Below are 19,201 nucleotides of genomic sequence, written 5' to 3'. Positions count from 1 at the left end.
TCGACAGAGCAAAGGCTTTTTTTTTCTCCACTGTGCTTGCTTAATAAGCTTATTAAATATGAATTGGCACACCCGAGGGTGGAGATAGCTGCCATTTTTGGTCATGGGACGCATGACCTTACATGACAAGGAAGAACACGGACAAACACTAGATGGGCTGTCCAGGAAGAGTGTAACTCAGATGAACCAGACCAATCGTAGCCCTAGTGGGTGGACTGTACCACTGACCCATTGCCCAACGTGCTCCTAGAGTGCGTAGTGCCCGCTCCTCTCCAAAGAAGTATCATAAAGATTTTTCTTCACTCACTCACCGTAGTAGATTTTTGTTTCAGATTTTTCTAACAATAGCACCTACTTTGCAGGGGTGTTGTGAGGTTCAAACACTATTTGGCACAATTTCTATTTCCACAACATCTCTCACACCCAACCTTTTCTCACCAATCACATGCAATTAACAAGCTGAAGACCCTGATAACAAATACACGTAGCCAAATACTGCAATTTCCCACACTGTCAGGAGGTAGGTGGCATGTTTCATCTTTGGTCCTCTGGAATCATAGATTGCCATTGCATTGGTAAGAGTTGATATGAGAACTTTTTCCTCAAAAAAAGTACTGCAAAGATTCTTTTTTCTCCAATTAACTGTTAACTGTTTCACTTCTAGTTTTAACTGCATTGGTTTTGCTTATGAAAAAACATTTTCATTATATATATATATATATAATGCATTTCATAATATATAGAATGGATATAATTATATAATGAAAATTGTCCATTTGCTCTTCAGCTATTGGGATCCTCCCAATCCCTTGTTTGATCATGAGTTCTTCCCCTATTCGTTGTGAAAACTCATTTATTCTGTATTGAATTTCATGTTCATTCTCCCAGAGGCAGGTCAGATGCATCTCACCCTTGGGGTTGTAGGGGATATTCTGAGGACTTATATGGATTTTTCTTCTCTAATGACATTTGGTCAAGCCCTCACTGGTTGTGTTCCTCTTCCCCCTTAGCCAACATCGATGAGCATACCAGTTCCCTTTAATCACTTAACATCAATGTGTTTTAACAAAGGGATATTTACTTCAAAGATATAGCAAGAATAAAAGTATAATCATTTCCCACCACACCATGAGAACACAATCTCCCAGATCCCATCTCAGTCACGGGGGGGGGGGGGAAGTGGGCAGCATAATTTTTTAATATACCATTGGTCCCACCAAGTTCACTTTCAGAAGAGGCATGAGTTATATGAGTCCTCCTCTTGGCCACCATGGGCTGGATCCTGAAGGTCACTCTCAAATTTCACTTATTGCTCCATGGGGCATCGATGCTGTCCTGATCTTCTGAAACTCCCAAGGTTGCAGACTTCAATTCCTTCACCTAAAAAGGAAAAAAGAACAACCAGTGATGGACAAGGACAGGAGCCTGTTTTCGTGGGGTCTTTTGTTGGCCTAACCACATGGTTAGTAAACTGACCAGTTACATTCTACATATGCTTAGGGCTCTAAGCCACTCTCATCAGACACCATCATGACTCCCAGAAGGACGCTCCCTGGCCTTATTTATCCACATGCACAGAGGCCATCCCAGGCACTCTTGGCACATGCCTGTCCCTGTTTCATTTTACATTCTTTTAATTTATTACCTTTTATCTCTTAAGACACGTCCAGTGGGAACTTATCTTGGTATATGGTGGGAGATGTGCATCCTTATCCAATCTCTATCATCCTGCTTTCCGATTTTCCCAGGATTTTTATTGGAATGGTGAGTCCTTACCCCGGTAGCTGGGGTCTCCGGATTTATCGAACACTATACTACGTTCATTTGCTTCTGTACAGCTGTGTACTTAACTTGTTCACAGTGATCAACCTCTCTATTGTTTTAATCAGCACCAAAGTTTTGCTTTGTACTATAGCTGAGACTGGTATGGATAGGCAGCCCTCCTTGTTAGTTTTTCCCTAAAATGTATTCAAACAATCTTCCACCAGCCTTAATTGGTGGGGACACATGGCTTGAACCTCACTGATGGCACTTCCTAGACACCTAAATACAAAAGCCAGCATAGGAGGCAGAGGCTCCTCCTTCAAGCTTGAGAGTAGGGGCAGTGAAGTTGCTGTAGCCTTGTTAAGTAAACATACTTCTGTTGACTGTTAGGCAATCTACAAGGATCTCATTTTGATCTTGAATCAGTTCTGGCCTTCAACAGAGTGATCCCCTTGCTATTCGGAAAACACCCCCAGAAAACCATCTAACCCTATCTTTTATTCATTTCCGTTCTGCTTTTAAAAATGCAATCTGATTACATGAGAAGTCCTTTCAGTGTCACATAGAGTTGGGAAAGAGATTAAAACCTCAGTGGGATGGGCACTGCATCACGAGTGAGTTTCCTTTAGAGTTACATAAAGAGAGAGCCTGGGAAAACATCACCAGTAGGCCAGAAGCAGAGTAGTACAGTTCACCTCATCCAGGCATTTGATCCAATGGGGCAACTTAGCAGGCCACGTTTCCTCTACATTAAGTGAGGCAGGGAGAGTCAATGACCTAGTGGCTCACTCACACAGAAGACTGAACAGCCACCTTCACCTTCATCCTCCTACAGATGTTAATGAAATGCTGAGCAAGGGGTCTCATCCACTTGTCAGAAATTCATGGTATTACACAGTTTTAACTGGGTCTTGTCCAGGGTATATCACATAGGCAGCAAACTGGCACTGGGGACAGAGTGCTGGCCCTGGAGCCCAGTATGTCTCTGGACCCTAGGCAGGACCTCCCTCAGCCTCAATAACAGAACCTCCATCCCAGGTTTCTGGCGAGGGTAAACAGATATTTGTAGAGCCTTCATAAAACCTGCTATTATTACATCACTGCTGCTCTGCTATGGATATGAGTGACTCCAGATTTTAAGACCTATCGAAGACCCAACGGACAGCCGACTCATTCAAACTTTTCATCTCCCCTAAAACACCAGCTTCACGTTCTATACAGTCAGTCATCTTTACTGATGTCCAAAGCCCTCAAAGAGCTGACATTCTCTTGGTGGAGGAGGCGTTACAATGGGACAAGAGAGTCTCAAAATAAATATGGAACAAAATTATTTCTGGGATGGCGAGCACTAACAACTGGAGGAATTGGGTCGGGCTTCATGTAGAGGATAAGCTGAGCCTCAGAAGAAGCCAGGGATTCTACAAGGCAAAGGTTGAGGAAGGCCTACACTGCAGGCATGGGAAATTAGAAGACTGAATGCCCCGTTTAAAATGGAGAATGTATCACTTTGGCTGGTATGAATGAGGAAGAGTGATGTTACCTCTGACATGACCTAAAAAGATGAAAAAAGTTTCCCCTTCACGGATTACATTACAGGGATACTTACACCACCCCCTTCACACTAACATACTAAGAACTAGCATTTATTAAAGCTCCTACTGTGTGTCAGGCACTGCGCTGAGTGGTTTACATATACGATCTCATTTGATCCTCACAACAACTCTTCCCGAGGGCAGGTGCTATTGTTTTATCCCCATTTTTACAGTTGAGGAAATTTGAAGGAAACAGGTTAAGTGACCTGCCCTGTGTCACACAGCTGGGAAGCGTCTGAAGCTCAGCTCTTTGTGACTCTAGCTCCAGTCTCCTACCCACTGAGGCACCTGGCTGCCCACACTAGCCGACCAAGAGACTCAGATGAGCAATGTGTGTAAGCCATTAAAAGACTGTGACTATCAGCAAGGCTTGGATCCTTTCTTTTGCAAAACTGTCACCCAAAGTTTTTGGTATTCAACTACAATCTTTGTATATAGTATAACCAGTCATCTGTTCAATTAACTTCTTTAATTGATCTAAATGGTTAACTGTCTGAACACTATTTTCTCCATCTGGTCCTGGACTACCTCTGCCATGCCAGCACTCTTCCAGCCACTCCTCCCTGGGCTTCCTTCAGGCACCTCTGCCCTGGGAAGGGGGTCTTCTATGTTCTCTGTGCCTTAGGCCACAAGGTACTACTTTCCACACAAAGTACTGGGGAGCCAGAACCATGTGTTTGCACAGGGCACAGGAGCGGGGCCAGCTGAGTGCAAAGCAAACCTTCGTTATTCTCTGACTATACCCACCAGTTCATCTCGCTTTTCCTTCATCTCCAAGTTCATATTTACACTATTATTTATCTTCTTCAGCACTTCCTAATCTTTCTCATTCTTAGACACTCTTAGCTTTCCTGTGATATGCCATATTTATAGAAATTCGTGGGGAAAGGGCCAGGAATGGGTATGTTAAATAAGGTCCTAAGATGATGTGCTGAGTGTGACTGAGGAACCAAAGGAAATGTGACTTTTTTGCCACAGCAAAGGATAAAACAGTTGCTCATGAATGGATAAAGAATGAAGGATGTGAATAGTACTGCTTCAGATGGAATTATGAATATAAAGGATTTAAAAGCATAGGAAATACATAGAAACAGGAAAACAATGCATAAAAAGAACAAAACAAGGGCCTGTCTATGGACCCACTTCTTTATTCTGCTCAGTATTGTTTAATGCCAAACTGTGGCTGAGACCAAAAAATTGTACAATCTCATTAAAAATGATAATGAGTCACAGAAATATAAACAGAAAATGCAACATGCCTGGCAGCCAGTGGTCCTCGGACAGCCTGTATCAGAAACAATACTCAAACAGCATGATTCAACAAGAAAAAAATTCATCATGAAGGAAGGCCTAAGATCAGAGAGAGACTTTAAGAAAATGAGGCGCAGCATGGGGGGGCGGGGGAGGAGCGCAGGCCCAGGGACTTCAAGAATGACAAAGTAAGCCATGGCCTTCTCTACCACCATCTTAACTGCCCAGGGCACTGAGCCTTCTAAGGGACTTCCCTAGAGCCTGTCTGTGTCCTGAACCCATGATGCCCTACTGTCTCTGAAGAAGAAACCACGAATAAACTCATTGACTCCCCTTTTAACATGCACACATCTCTGCCCTTTCCACCAGCACTGCAAACCTGCCACCTCTGCAAAATGTATGGGGTCATTACCTTTCCCACACGATAGCTTATACCAGGGGAACCTGGGACCTCAAGGCCACATGTGGCCCTTTAGGTCCTCAAGTGCAACCCTCCGACTAAGTACAAACTTCACTCCTCCCCCCACCCCTGGCTTACACAATAAGCCACAGGGGAAAAAAAGACAACTAGACATGAAACGAAATGAGAAAGGTTAGGAAACACTGGAGAAAAAGTGCTCTAGGACTTAAAGATGAAAGGAAAGAAAGTGGGATTTTAACAAGAAGGTGTGGTAGAATGACTGCTCATTATTTCACTGGCTTCTGCCTCTGCCTCTGCCTCTCTGCCAAGTCAGAACACAAAAACTCTGCATCCAACAGTCAGTATCAGGTAATCCTCTACCATGGGAAAAGGAAAATAAATGGAAAAATGGTCAACCTTTATGAATTGTCTCTTGGAGGGCTTGAAATTAACGAAATTAAGTCCAGTCCATAACAAAGAAGTTAAGTTTATAAAGGATAAATTTAGGTGAATTCAGCATATTCCATATATATACACATAGCCCTTTAAAATACATAGTAGGATAAAAATAGAAATATAAAAGCATTTCTTCAGGTAGAAAAATTACAGTGGATGATCAAAAAAATTGTGCTTTGTGAAATATGATGGCATAGATGAATATATACATCATAGATCTATAAAAAAGAAAACTATTCAAACAACATTCACAGTACTATGAAGTTCTTGCCTTCACAGTTGTTGCTTAAGGCTAGAATGAAATACAAAGACTGATCGATAATGTTCCTTTGTTCACTATGCAGAAACCAAGACACAGTTTAAGACAGTCACAGCTTAGAAACACATAGTAGTATTGCCCTGACTTTTTGAAAAAATAAAACTTAGAAAATTACCAAAAGTGCCCTCTAAAAAGTGACTGCTTCACAAAACGAATAACCACCTTAGTTTTTACAAGTCCCACCCACGAAAAGCTTCCCAAACACTTTCAAATAAATAACTTGTTATTAAAACCTACGCTACTAGTCTCACAAGTAATACAATATACTTTTAGTGTTTAGTAATATGTTTTTCCCCAACAAAATACCCTTGTACATAAGCAGTTCTGAATCACTAGGAGTCAGATACTTAATCATCTCCCATAAACATTCCTCTTGATTTTTTCCTACAAGATAAATGTTTTTAAATTCTGTATTTCAGATCAATTACAACCATCTAGATAAATCCTTATTTTCCACAAAGGAGAACAAATGGATTATGTATACACAATACTGCCTGACAGAGTACCCTAAACTGATCCAGAGCCTCCTGGCCACAGTCCTAACTTCGTAAACCACAGCAGATCATATATTGAGAGCCAGAAGCTACTACAGAGGTCCAGAGTTTTAGAGTATCCCTATTCGGGATAAGTTTGCATCCTATTAGTCAGAGCACCCAGGTTACTGAACAACAACCAAGCTATCAGAAGGTAAACATGTTCAATGTTCCCCAAGAGGACACTCATTAAAATGCATTTTGTGTTCCTAACTCCTACATATCACAAGGCCTAGTGAATCCAATGACAGCTTACCATCTCAATTACAGAGTTTAAACGTTAATGTTCTAACTCTTGAAGCAACCATTACCACTGGAATAAATTTTACTTCTTCAGGGAGAGACACTCTGAAATTGCCTGTAAGTCACAATACCATGGCTAGAGAAAATCACTCAATGCCTTCCACAGCAAAGACTCAGGAGCTCCTATCTTAATCTCCATCCACTTGCTGCTCAAGGTGCTCCAGGGAAAGTCTCCTAAGGTCCTTCTGGATATCTGGGTAGTCTTCCAGGTCGTCGTACAATGACCTCACGATGTCCAGTTTTCTGTAGTCCTCAGGCTTGACTAGGCAACGAACAACTTGAAGACATCTCTCTTTCAGTGTATAAACTGCAGGGGAACAAAACCTCAGTAATAGCTCATCATAGGGGATTCAGTTCATGCAGCACTGAGTTATGCCAGGGGTGGGCAACCTGCAGCCTGAAGGCCACAAGTGGCCCTCTAGGTCCTCAAGTGCAACCCTTCAACTGAACCCAAACTTCACAAAATGAGGCCGCAGGCAGGTTGCCCACCCCTGAGCTACGCTATTTAAATCTAGCTTACAAAAAGATGGGCTCCTCTAACGCTGCCTGTAAATGGAATTTCTACAGAGCAAATCAGTAATTCACAGACATGGCACGGCCCCTTACGATACAGTAATAGTTTGGCTGATAAAAAGAACAGAAAAAAGAATGTGTGTGTGAAGAAACTTTGCAGATAAAATTTAGAGGCACACTATGAGGAGGGTGAGGTAAACCCACCCCTCAGATAAACTGAGAGAACCTATTTAAAGGCAAAAGATAACTAAGCCTGGCATTGTGATGTCTCAGTTCATTTGCATCTATTTTTAGAGTGTGAATGGATAAAACTCACAAAGTGGTATATCAAATAATTAAACCCAAGAAGCTAATGAGATGACCAAGGGGAAAAGTAGAAAGAAAAAAAGCAACAACCACTAAGTTTAGGCCTATATGAGCTCACAGAAGAAAGAGGAAAGGACTCACATGCAGAAAATTATTTCTAGCTCTTTCCATAATAGCAAAGATCTGGAAATAAGCAGGCACCCATCTGTTGGGAAGGGAGAGTGTAAGCATTTCTAGGGTGCCTACTATGTGCCAGGGCCCAGCACTCTATCCACCTAGCTGCCTACTGATATCTGCACTAAGAAAAGCTGGGGCAGACTTCTATAAAGAAGTGGGCTGCAGTTAGTGAAGTGGGCAAAACCAGAACAATTTATACCAAAACAGTATAAAGTCATGAAAAGCCTTCATTCTAACGCATCTACATCTTCACAGAGATGCAGAATACGGCCCACATTTTCAGATAGAGTCAATGTGAGAAATTATGTCATGAGGCAGGTGCTATCATCCTCACTTTACTGTTGAGGAAAATAAGGCTGAAATTAAGTGACTTGCCCAGCATCACACTGCCAGGAAGTATCTGAAGCCAGATTAAAATGCTCATCTTCCTCACTCCAAATCCAGAAATTCAACATGTAACTTCGAAATTTGTCCTACTTTTCCCCATATTCTTTGTGGCATTCCTTCTGTCCAATTTTCAAAAATTTTCCTCCTCACCCCCACTTTTTTAGGGGATGGTGGGAAATAAGGGGAGAAGGAAGGCCACTGAGGCATCTTAAAAAAAAAAATGCTGTGAACAGAAAGAAGCAAGCACAGACAGGCCAGACAGTTTGGAAGGTTACAGGATGAAATTATAGACTTAATAAGAAAAGCAAGTTGCAACATAATAGAGACCTGTGATTTCATGTACAATCCTTTTTCAGTTCTACTATGTTTAAGGAAATGTCACTTTTATTTGGTGTTAAGGGTAAAATAAAATAGGAGGGAAAAAAAAGACCTAGGACAGAGAGAGTCTTGGGAAATGCCTCCTGTTCTTAGCCAGACCAAACTCAGGCCAGCACAGTGATGCAGGGTATAGACCACGATGTAATTAAACAGCTGCAGGCTATAAGTGCAATAAAAAGAAATTTACTTAACAACCAGAGATTTAAAAGGATGAAAGTATTAAAATAGACACTGTTCCCTTCTGCCTCCACATTCACCATGGCAGCCTCGCTGGGCCAAAAAGACCCGTAACAGGGAGGGTCACAGGAATTCAGATAAACTTCAGGTGCCCTGGTCCTAATAGGATGGGCTTCTAATGCCTCACACAACAAGGAAGCAATGTCAAGGGTTCAAGTGGAAGTCCCCCAGACAAGCTAAAGTCTGAAAGACCATGTCCTTGTCCCCATAACAAGAAAGCATCCAAGTCTGCCTAAAGCAGGCTGGGCTCCCACCAGGCTAACTCAGTGGACACTAATACGGTGTTCAAGTAGAGGAGATCAATCCAAGAAAACAATGTCAACAATGTCAAAAAAACAAAACAAAATAAGAATGTGAAAACAGAAAAGTTGCAGTGGGAGGTGGGGAAATGGGAAGCACTGAATGCAGACAATGCTGTCCAGGAGTCTGAGGAAGAAACAGAGAAAAGCCACAGGAAACTACTTCTAGGGATGGGGTTCTTTTGGTTTTTGTTGTTGTTTTTTTAAGGCTAAGGGTTAAGTGGGAGAGGTTACAGGTGGCAGGGAAGGAGCTTTAAATAAAGGAAAGTTGCATCTTACCTGGAAGTGTGATGTTGGCAAAAACAGGCTGTCCATTTTCATTGAGAGATGGCACAAATAATTCAGTCTGGTTAACAAGAAGTGCATCACCTGTATTTGCATCTCTGAATAACCAAAAATGACCTGTAATAAAACAGTCAATTACTGGTTAAGTCTGATTATGCCTAATTATGAAGTCACCAATTATTTTCCCTCTCAACAATTTACTGGTGTGTATGACCCTGGGTAAGTCATGTAAACTTAGTGCTTTAGGGGATACTTTGAAAGGCTAATATTAAAGTAAGATGGTGGGCTCAGAAAAGCTAACTCCGAGGCCCAAAAATCACCAAGTTACCCAACAGCAGAGGAAGGAGGACCAAAGCCCAGCTCTTCCTCTCACATGGGACTTCTCCTATTCTTCTTATACTGACCCTGAAAACAATTCCTAGCAAATAAGCAATTCTAAGTGTCTCCTCACCAGCTCTGCTCCAAATGTGAGCAGAATATGCACTTAACCTGGATTCCAGAGAGCCCTAGTTTCAATCTTCAACACTTCTGAAGCATTCTGAGAGAGTCCCTTAACTTCTGGGCCCATTTCTTCATCTGTAAAATGGGGGTAAGTCATATTTGCACTACCCACCTCACTGGATTGGTGTGAATGGAAAGCACTTTGTAAACATTAAATACTCCATTTATGTCCATGTTGCACAAATCTAACTGTGCCATGGGAAGCTGCTAATATTATACTAATAAAGAATATGAATATAGGATACTTAAGCATTAGGCCTACAGGAGAAAAGACAATTGCCGATTCGTTTTATAGGTGAATCGCTGGAGTTCTTTGAGGAATGTAGCATAAGAATAAAAGGGGGTTAAGAGGAGCTAATCTAGACAGAAAAGGTGAAAGAACCACGCCAAAGCCCATTAAAAAAGAAAAGCAGCAAATTTAAATGTAAAAAAGTAGCAGAGTGAGAGGAAAACAACCATGCTTAAGAAAAGAAGCTGGCATTCAAAGTAATTAATCAACAAAATGTGGACTGTCATGGAGGGGAAGAGGGGGAAGGAATCAGTGCTAAAAACAAAAAAAATACTATCCTGCCCTTACATAAGTACATGGTACCGCGAGACCTAGAATGCTGAATGTACTTCTAGTTCTGGTCACTAGCCTTCGCAGCAGTGAGGGGTGTGGAGTTGTCTCAATGCCTCCCAACCCCTTACCCATGCCCAGATTCCCATCCTAAGAAACCTTGACTTGATCCTAGCACCCCCTCAAGCTCTCTTTATTATAATCTGGCTGCTGCCTGCTGTTCTCAGTCAACTTAAATTGCTCTCTCCAAGTTTACCAATAACATGACTGCCAAATGCAATGTCCTCTGAGTTCCCGTCCTTCTTGACCTCTCTACAGCATCTGACATTGCCCTTCACCTTCTCCCCCTAGATACTCTGCTCTGGGTTTTGTGACCCTTCTTCCTTTCCTTTGCTGGATCACCATCCATATCCCTCTATTCAATGGGTTTATTCCTGGGCTCTGTCTTGGACTCCATGGGCTCAATTATTATCCTCTATGCAGGTCTACACGGATTAGTGGATAGAGCACCTGGCCTGGAGTCAGGAAAATCTGAGTTCAAATCCTGCCTCAGACACTTACTACCTATGTGACCCCTGGGCAAGTCAATTAACCCTGTTGGCCTCGTTTCCTCATCTGTAAAATGAGCTGGAAAAGGAAATGGCAAACCACTCCAATATCTTTGCCAAGAAAACCCCCAAGTGGGTCATGAAGAGTCAGACACCACTGAAAGTGATCGACCAACAATACCCAAGTCTATATATTCAGTCTCATGAGCTTCGATCCCAGATCACCACTTCCCACTGGACGTCCAACTCAACACGTCCAACACCAAACTCTCTCCCCAAAACTCCTCCTGAGCCCCCTCTTGCTAATTTCCCTATTTTTATGAAGGGTCACCCAGGTCCAAAGCCTAGCATAGGTCCGACTCACCCAATCCAATAGATTCTACCTCCCCAATCTCTCCCATCGGCCCACTCACAGCCACCGACCAAGTCATCCCTCACCTACACTCTTGCCAAGGCTTCCTCCCGATTCTCCCTGCAGCCCTGCCCACCTTTCCCCTCTCCAGCCCATCTTTCACAAACTGCTATCTATCAATCAAAGGCGGCTCCGACCACGGGGCTTCCCACCGCCAAAAGCTCCCCCCGGCTCTAAGGCCGACTCTCCCCATCCTGGCTCTTGCGGATGCCTAGCCCTGGCAGTTCCCACCGCCTCTGCAGACCGTCGGCCACACCTGGCAGGTAACCCCTCCTCACTGGGGCCTCCCCGGATTCCTGAAAAGCTCGGTGCACATGCCACCTGTCACAAGAGACCCACCTTCCCTTCAGAAATCACTTTCCATCTACTCTATTTCATGTTTATAAAAAATAAGTGCACCGTCACATCCTTATTAATGGAACAAACGTGTAACCTCGAGGCGTCCTGGCCCCATTAATTCTAGTTCTAATTCTAATTCCGAGGGCAATGAGGGCCAGGTGAGGGCTGGGGACGACGGCGGGCGGAACGCTCCAGCCGGGGGGGGGGGGGGGGATGGGAGCCCCGCCCCGCACCCAGGTAGCTGGTCATCCTGCGGCCGGTGCCGGGCAGCAGCATCTGGTAGGGCGTCGGCTCCCCCTCGAAGTTGACCCAGAAGGGGAGCACCTGGCGGCACGTGCGGTTACAGAAGATCACGGAGGACGGCTGCCGGCTGTTGACGGAGCGCAGCCGGGGCGGCTCCCACGGCATCCTCGGGTCCCGCGCGCCTCCGAGCGACCGAGGAGGCGGCGCACGAGCCACACCTCTGCGCGGCCACTGGCTCCCGAGGCCGCTTCCTCCCTAAGGGCGCGCGGCGGCGACGTGCCCGACGTGCCCCGTGCAGAGGGGCGGGGCCTGCGGCCGGAAGGGCGCCTGCGTGCACGCGTGGGGCGGGGCTAGCGGAGCCTCTGGAGGTGGCGGGGTCAGAGAGAAGCTGGGGGCTCTGAACCAGGGAAGTTCTTGTACAGTTCAGGGGTCAATTCAAGTCAAAAAGCTTGCTTAATTAGTGACACAAAGAGCCTTTCCCACATGTTTAGCATGCTTTAAAGTTTATCGGTAAGCTTTTTAACTTGGATGTTCCAGGTTGAAGTGTCGTGTCTGACACCTGTGCAGGTAGTCAGCTAGCATTTTTTACGCGCCAATCTGTGCCAAGTGCTGGAGATGCAAAAGAAGGGAAGGAAATCCCCGCTCCGAAGAACACATTCTAATGGGGGGGGCCATCGATCACTAAACATGCATTAAGTGCCTACTCCAGGCCAGGCAACGTGCTAAAGCTCAGAGGATACAAATAAAACCCTCTGGGAGCTTACAGTCTAATAAAGTTACACAAAAAGAATGCTGAAAGGCTAGGGTGGGAAGAGGGTCCCTGTGAGGGCCTCAGTTTCCTCATCCTAAAATGAAGACTAGATGTTTTCTGCCGTTTGATTAAGGGGCACTTGGTGATGTGGGGAAAAACTCTGCATATGCAAAGAACTTGAGTTTGAACCCCAGCTTTTCCTATCTATGAGGCCTTGGACAAATTGCTCCTTTTCACTGGACCATAGTTTCTTCTGTAAAATGAGGAGATGGGGCTAGATGCTCTCTAAGGTACCTTCCTGCTCTAAATTATTGCACGATGTCATGACATACCCAAGGACACACAGTTAGAAAGCAGCAGATTCAAACCCAGGTCTTTTTGATTTGCATGCTTTTGCTTACACCACACTATCCTTCCCTATTTCACTACCTAACTCGGGTCAAGAGGAATTACAGAGAAGGGGAAGAGAAAGAAGAGCCCACAAACTAACAAGCACTCTTTCCTTCTAGTGCCTCCATTTTTTAAAAAATCCCCAAATCAGGGGGCAGCTAGGTGGCGCAGTGGATAAAGCACCAGCCCTGAAGTCAGGAGGACCTGAGTTCAAATCTGGCCTCAGACCGAACACTGGACACTTACTAGCTGTGTGACCCTGGGCAAGTCACTTAGCCCCAATTGCCTAAAAAAAAATAATAAAAAAATCCCTAAATCACTTTTGGGGTTTGATTGGGATTTCTCTGGTCCTGACTTGTGATTTCATCGGTGTAGGTGTGGATACTCCTTCCACCAAAAGATATGTGTGTAATGGGGCTTCCTTGGGAATACTTAGATCACCTAACGTTGGAGGTCCTAGGTGTCCCCTACCAGGTGGGGAGAGGTAGTGTCCTTTGATTGGCTTTGTATCCAAAAGATTTAACCCCAGGTTGAATGAAACCCAGTTATAGATAGATGATGGATAGAGAGATGGATAGATGGATAGATGGATGGATAGATAGAGGGTGTGTGTCTGTGTATGCAGCTAGATGGCTCAGCAAATAGAACAACACAACAACCAAACAATATGCATCTATACACACGTATGTGTATATGTATACATGTGTATGTATGTATGTATAATATCAATCAATAAAAAAACATTTATTAAGCTCCTACTATTATGCTAAATTCGGGGGATACAAACAAAAGGAACTTACAATCTAATAGGGGGGATAACATGCAAACAAATGCAAGCTTTATATAGGATAAATTCCTATTTAATAATTAACAGAAGGAAAGCATTGGAATTAAGAAAGGTTAGGGAAGGCTTCCTGCAGAATATGAGATTTTGGTTGGAATTTAAAGGAAGCCAAGGAGGGAAGAGCAGAGGAAAGAGGTATGTTGAGATTTAAAAATTATCTGCATAGAATAAAACAGGTCAGGACTTCACCCGTGTGATGTTATTAGTCCTCTTCCAGAACGAAAGATGAACAACAACCATAATAACAATTTTTGGTCACTTTTGTAAGACATTTTAGGGTTTAGAGCCTAGAATTTTTTTTTAATTTAATTTTTTAAAATTTCTATTTATTTTTTCCCCCTTTTTAAAAAAGCTGGGACAATTTACTTTTTGTCCTGCTCAGCTTTCACTTATGATTTCTTGAAATATAGTTCTGAAAAACAGGCTTTTAAAAAACCCATTGTGTTTCAAATGGAGCTACTCGACTATGCCTTTAAACCCAAAACACTCTGGCTGTCATTGAATGGCCAATAATAACCCTAGCCTTAGCGGCTTGTTGTTTCAATTTTGATGGCTTAGAACGAGTGTAAATAGAAATTGTCTTCTATTCTGCCAAAAATTCTAAAGGTTTTCTCCTGCCAGACTGATAGTTTCCTGATGGTAAATTGGGCCATCTTTTATCTCAATTCTTAGCTAGCCCTTAGTCACTGAATGGGTGTTGCCTCAGACGTACTGAAACCTGGGAAAGACCTAATTTAGAAAGGCTAAGGTCACCCATTTCATCCTGTGCCACTGCCATTTGTCTTGACTTTTGTCTTGCCACTGAACTTATGCCTAAAACATGGAATACAGGAATTTTTTTTTTCTGGTAGAGAGAATGAGGCTAATGACTTTGTGTAGGTCTACCTCACTTAAATCCAATTCACTGGCAAGTCATTGCCCCTCTTTGAGACTGAAGGACTAACAATAACAATAGAGAGGGCCTAGGACAGAACCCTGTGGAATACCTGTGATAGAGGGTGTAATCTGAAGGAGGATTCAGCAAAGGAGACAGAGAGGTAGAAGGAAAATCAGGAAGAAACATGTCCCAAGTTTCTCTCTAAATTAGTTCCATCTCTTTAACATCAATATTCTTCTATAATGCTGAAAATCTGTGAGTCATGGAATACCATAATCTTGAGGAATTGAAGTTGTGCCTTCCCTAAAAGGCAATGGAGAGGCTCATGGTGGACACAAGTAGACACATTACCAACAAAGATTGTGCAGAAATTATATAAAATATATCAGAGAGCTGTATGATGGGAAAGGAGATGGACTGGTGATGTATCAAGGGTAAGGACTGTATTTTATATCAATGGACAGTCCATGAATTCCACTGATATCCACAAAATGTCAGGACATCTAAAGGAAAGCCCCAGTACATTGGGTGGACATCCCACGGAATGCTTATGGGAGAACACAGACCAGAGTAGCACAGAATAAGCAAGCGTGGCTAGGTTTCCATCTTGTGTTATCGGAAGGAGCAGGCACAACATAATCATTGGCCCATCAACATTTTGAAATAAATAGTAAAGTCTTACACTTAGTTCAAAAAATCAATTTCACAAATCCAAAGTGGAGGAGGCACAGCCAAACAGCAGTTTGTCTGAGGAAGGCAGGTCCAGGCTTTTAGTGCCCTGCCAACCCAACGTGATTCAATAGTAGGAGCTAACAATCAAAACTGCTGATGTGATCTTGGACTGCATTAAAAGAGGTTTAGTGTCCAGGATTAGAGGGCTGAGGAAGGATGCCTGCATGCTGTCCTTGTTCAGTCTACACCAGGTTTTTGGTGCACAGTAAAAGCGTAATAAATACTAGATACTTTGTCTAGACAGCTCTCTATGCTAGAAATGGTCTGTATATTACATCAATATTAAATTAACTTTTAAAAAATTTTCTGGAAAATGTGCCAAAAATATAGAATACAGTATTAATTTTTTTTTGTTTCAGTAGCAAAGCTTTTAATTAGGACAGAATAGCAAAGTAAAACAAAAAGGAGAAATCCTATTTATACAATAGGGGTATTCCTTCCATAGGTTCCCATCCCACTGAAAGGACTCTCGAACAGTTTGCTTTCCTAGGATTGCTACCTGCTTGAAAAGTGTCTTATAGCTCCCATCTCCCAGAAAGATAAGTAGGCCTCCATACTCTATCCTGCCTCTAAAGCTGCTCCCCCCACAGAGTGGCTCCTGTCACCATCTTCAGTTGTATTTTTCCATCTATTGGAACCATCTTCAGCTAGGATTTCTTCTTCTGTGAAGGAAGCTATTGCCCCCCCACTTTTTTTTTTTTGGCTAGACATACCCTTGACTAATGAACACACTTCTGCTCTTTTATTCCTCACCATAGCTGCTTCCAGTCATTGCACAATGAGCCCTCCCCCTTCCCCCTCCCCCCCCTTTCTCAGCTCCCCCAGTTCGCCCTCAGTCACAGGAGAATCACTCTCTTCTCCCTGTCTCATTTCCTGTTATCATCAGCTTTCAGAGATTCAATTATCATATCTATGCAGATGATTCTACATGTCTACATATCTAGCCCAAGTCAGTCTCCTGAGCTCCAATCCCACATCCACCAACAACTTGGTAGGGATGACATCTACACACTGGAGGTCACTTGACACTGACCACACTTGACATCTTGAACTGGAAGAGCCGTAGACAGGCATCTCAAATTCAACATATCCAACTCGTGAAGTTTGGATTCAGTCAAAGGGCTGCACTTGAGGACCTAGGGAGCCACATGTAGCCTTGAGGCCGAAGGTTCCCCAACCCTGCCTTTGACAATCTGGTGAAGATTATGGACCCTTTCTCAGAATAATATTTTAAAATACAAAGGAAACCGAAGGTTAGTGAAAATAAAGAAGCAATTTTCCCTCCATCCAACTATGTAGATCCCCTGAAATCTATCCATGGAAACCTTGCAGTCCGTGGACCCCAGGTTAAAAACCCTATCTAACCAATATCTCATGCACTCCCACCTCATTTTATATGAGAAGAAACTGAAGATTTCAAATGCATTTCACATCGAAAGCCACCCAAGGTTGTAGCGTTATTTTGTTCAATTCATTAACATTTGTAAAGTGCCTACTAAGTACTGAGTACAGTGGACACCAAAAGGCAAGTTATCTATGTAGGCCAACTCTTCCTGCCCAGAGGAAGGAACGAGATGATGTCCTGACGTACATACCCACGTAGCTTAGGCAGAAAGGAAAAAAGATTCCAGATCTCTTTGTACATTTGCAGAAATAGCTTTGGGTCAGATGTACAAATGCCAAAAGGTTTTGGGTCTCAATCTCTACAGCAACCTTCTGTGCCTGCCTTGACCCATTTAAAATTTTCTCCCTGTCCAATCCAGGAAGTATTTGAGTAAACAGGGGACTGATGTCATCTTTTCACCACAAACCACAGAGTGGAAAGGGTCCAATTTTAAGATGAGGAAAAACTTACTTAGCACGTGTGCTAAAGGAAGACCTTATTTAGCACACGGACATACACAGACACACATAAAATGAATGCACTTGCATCCCTGATGGCTGGTGGAAATGATCAGTCAACCTGTATGTATATATGAAGACATGAAGCACCGTCTTTGAGCCAAGCATTATGCTGTGTGCTGTAGGGAAAACATGAGATGTACAAGCCATAAGGCATGAAAACTACACCCATCAGGAGTTTTCAGTCTAATGATGCAGGAGTAAGAAATATGGATGGGAAGAGTTTAGGAAGCAGAGGCATGGGGGAAGGAGAGGGAGTCAAGAGAGCGAAGGGTCAATGAGTGTAACAAAGGAGAGTCTCTCAAAATCCTCAAGCCAAATGCCCTTCCCTTTCCATAATCCAGTTTGGCTTAAGCCAGCACTAGATATAGGTCATCCCTGGTCCAGAGGATCCTGTCCCAGAGGCCAAAGAGTCCATAGTCACTCTGGAGGTTTCATATCTGTTTCAGGATATGCTCCAAAGTTCATCAGAATCAGATCACTGGTATTGAGTAAGGGAATAAGATCCCATCATTCACCCCCTGGTGGACTCCTTCCACCAGGTTCACTGGTGGAGTTCACTATTAAGAAGGCCCCCAGTTGAATGTAAACTCTTTGGAAGCAGAGATTTTCTCTTTTCTATCTTAATCTCACCTGCCTAAATCTGGACCTTGAAGTTTCCCATACATTTCAGTAGGCCAGATCACTGGTGCCTTGCCTAGGCATCGGGCCAAGCCCAGCCCACCAAGATTACTTAATTAGTTTACTTAATACTCTTTAATCCTATCTAGATCATTTCACAGTTGCACCTGGCCCACCCCAGGCTATTTACCACTCCTTAATCCCATCCAGATCTTCCCACTCTTTTTTTGTATATAAGTACCAATCTCACCCCCATTAAATTGCAGAGATTCATTCAGAACTCTGCCCACTCCAATTGAAGTTACAATACTGTAGGTTTACTAGGAATCTTGCCCACTCTGTTGGTATTATAATAAACATTGATACTTTGACTTCTTTCCACGCAGACCCCTCTGAACCCTTATCTTTTGGGGTTTCCAGCACCCCAAACCTCAACACCTAGAATACAGTTGAAACTGTTTATGTTTGATGAATTTGTTGAATCCTTTCCGGGCTAGGAAAATGGAAGATCGGCAGTGTACTAACCTGGAGGCATTAGTAAAAGCCATATACAGCCCTTTATTCACTAATGACTCACAGATTGACTTTAGGCAAGTCATTTCACATATATTCTCCAATAATCTAGGTGGCTGCAGACAGAAAAAGTATACGGGGGAAAGTTGTTGAGGGATTTTCTTTAGTTCATAGTTGCTTTAGGCTTCCCAGATTACTAAATGCCTTACATCTATGATCTTGATGAGGATGGGAGCTAGACCCCAAAAAGGACTTTCCCACATGGCCAAATCTGACATTTGCCTGGGGCCATAATTCCATCAATTAGCCTTTCTTTATAGCTACACCCAATCTCCCAATTCTGTTACCCTTAAACTAGCCTAGCCCTCCCTATGGCCATTTCCCACACTTAATCCTAGGTAGGCTCCATTGTCCAGGTCTCAGGAGTTCTGTTCACCCCAGTTTATTGGCTACTCTCATTCAGATCTTCCTTAGATTCCCTCCTCCAGTCAGCTCAAACTACTTGGCCACTCCTAAATCCCTCCCACAGTCTTTCTGTATATAAGGTCCATCTTGTCTCCATTAAGATGCTTAGATTCTTAGAATCTAGCCAATACCTCACAGACTCTCAGGTTCCTACAGTCTGGCTAATATGGTGGATCTTTAACAAACTTTATTTTTGGCTGAAAGAAGGCTTGGGTCCAATTCTTTTGGGCAGGACCTGCATGTCATGATTTCAGGGTCCCAGCACCTCTAAACCCCTAGATCTCATCAATCTCATTTGAAGCTC

General features: G+C 43.2%; 1 protein-coding gene across 3 annotated transcripts; it reads right to left on the bottom strand.

Annotated features, from left to right (window-relative positions):
• Positions 1 to 1,058: 1,058 nt before the first annotated feature.
• Positions 1,059 to 12,072, bottom strand: VHL (von Hippel-Lindau tumor suppressor). Of its 3 annotated transcripts, none has more exons than XR_002323445.2 (4): positions 11,793 to 12,072; positions 9,195 to 9,317; positions 6,572 to 6,925; positions 1,059 to 1,380 (listed from the first exon to the last, which is right to left on the bottom strand). XR_002323445.2 is itself a non-coding variant. In XM_020981009.2 (3 exons), the coding sequence occupies exons 1-3, from the start codon at positions 11,965 to 11,967 to the stop codon at positions 6,747 to 6,749; spliced, it is 477 nt and encodes a 158-aa protein (XP_020836668.1). In that variant the 5' UTR covers positions 11,968 to 12,072; the 3' UTR covers positions 1,059 to 6,746. The 3 variants fall into 3 exon arrangements, 1 of the variants encoding a protein (XP_020836668.1); XR_002323446.2 differs by having other exon boundaries at positions 6,690 to 6,925; XM_020981009.2 differs by having other exon boundaries at positions 1,059 to 6,925.
• Between the last annotated feature and the right edge of the window lie 7,129 nt (positions 12,073 to 19,201).

This window comes from Phascolarctos cinereus, unplaced genomic scaffold, assembly GCF_003287225.1.
Source record: "Phascolarctos cinereus isolate Bilbo 61053 unplaced genomic scaffold, phaCin_HiC Scaffold_4;HRSCAF=312, whole genome shotgun sequence".
Classification (NCBI taxonomy): domain Eukaryota; kingdom Metazoa; phylum Chordata; class Mammalia; order Diprotodontia; family Phascolarctidae; genus Phascolarctos; species Phascolarctos cinereus.
Note: the sequence above shows the minus strand (reverse complement) of the source record. Positions and strands in the feature narration are given on the sequence as shown.

Coding starts and splice junctions, on each gene's coding strand:
- VHL (XM_020981009.2), bottom strand. CDS start 11,967: ATGCCGTGGGAGCCGCCCCGGCTGCGCTCCGTCAACAGCCGGCAGCCG. Junction 9,318..11,792: donor CAGGATGACCAGCTACCTGG/GTGCGGGGCGGG, acceptor GTTTTATTACAG/GTCATTTTTGGTTATTCAGA. Junction 6,926..9,194: donor TGCCAACATCACACTTCCAG/GTAAGATGCAAC, acceptor GTTCCCCTGCAG/TTTATACACTGAAAGAGAGA.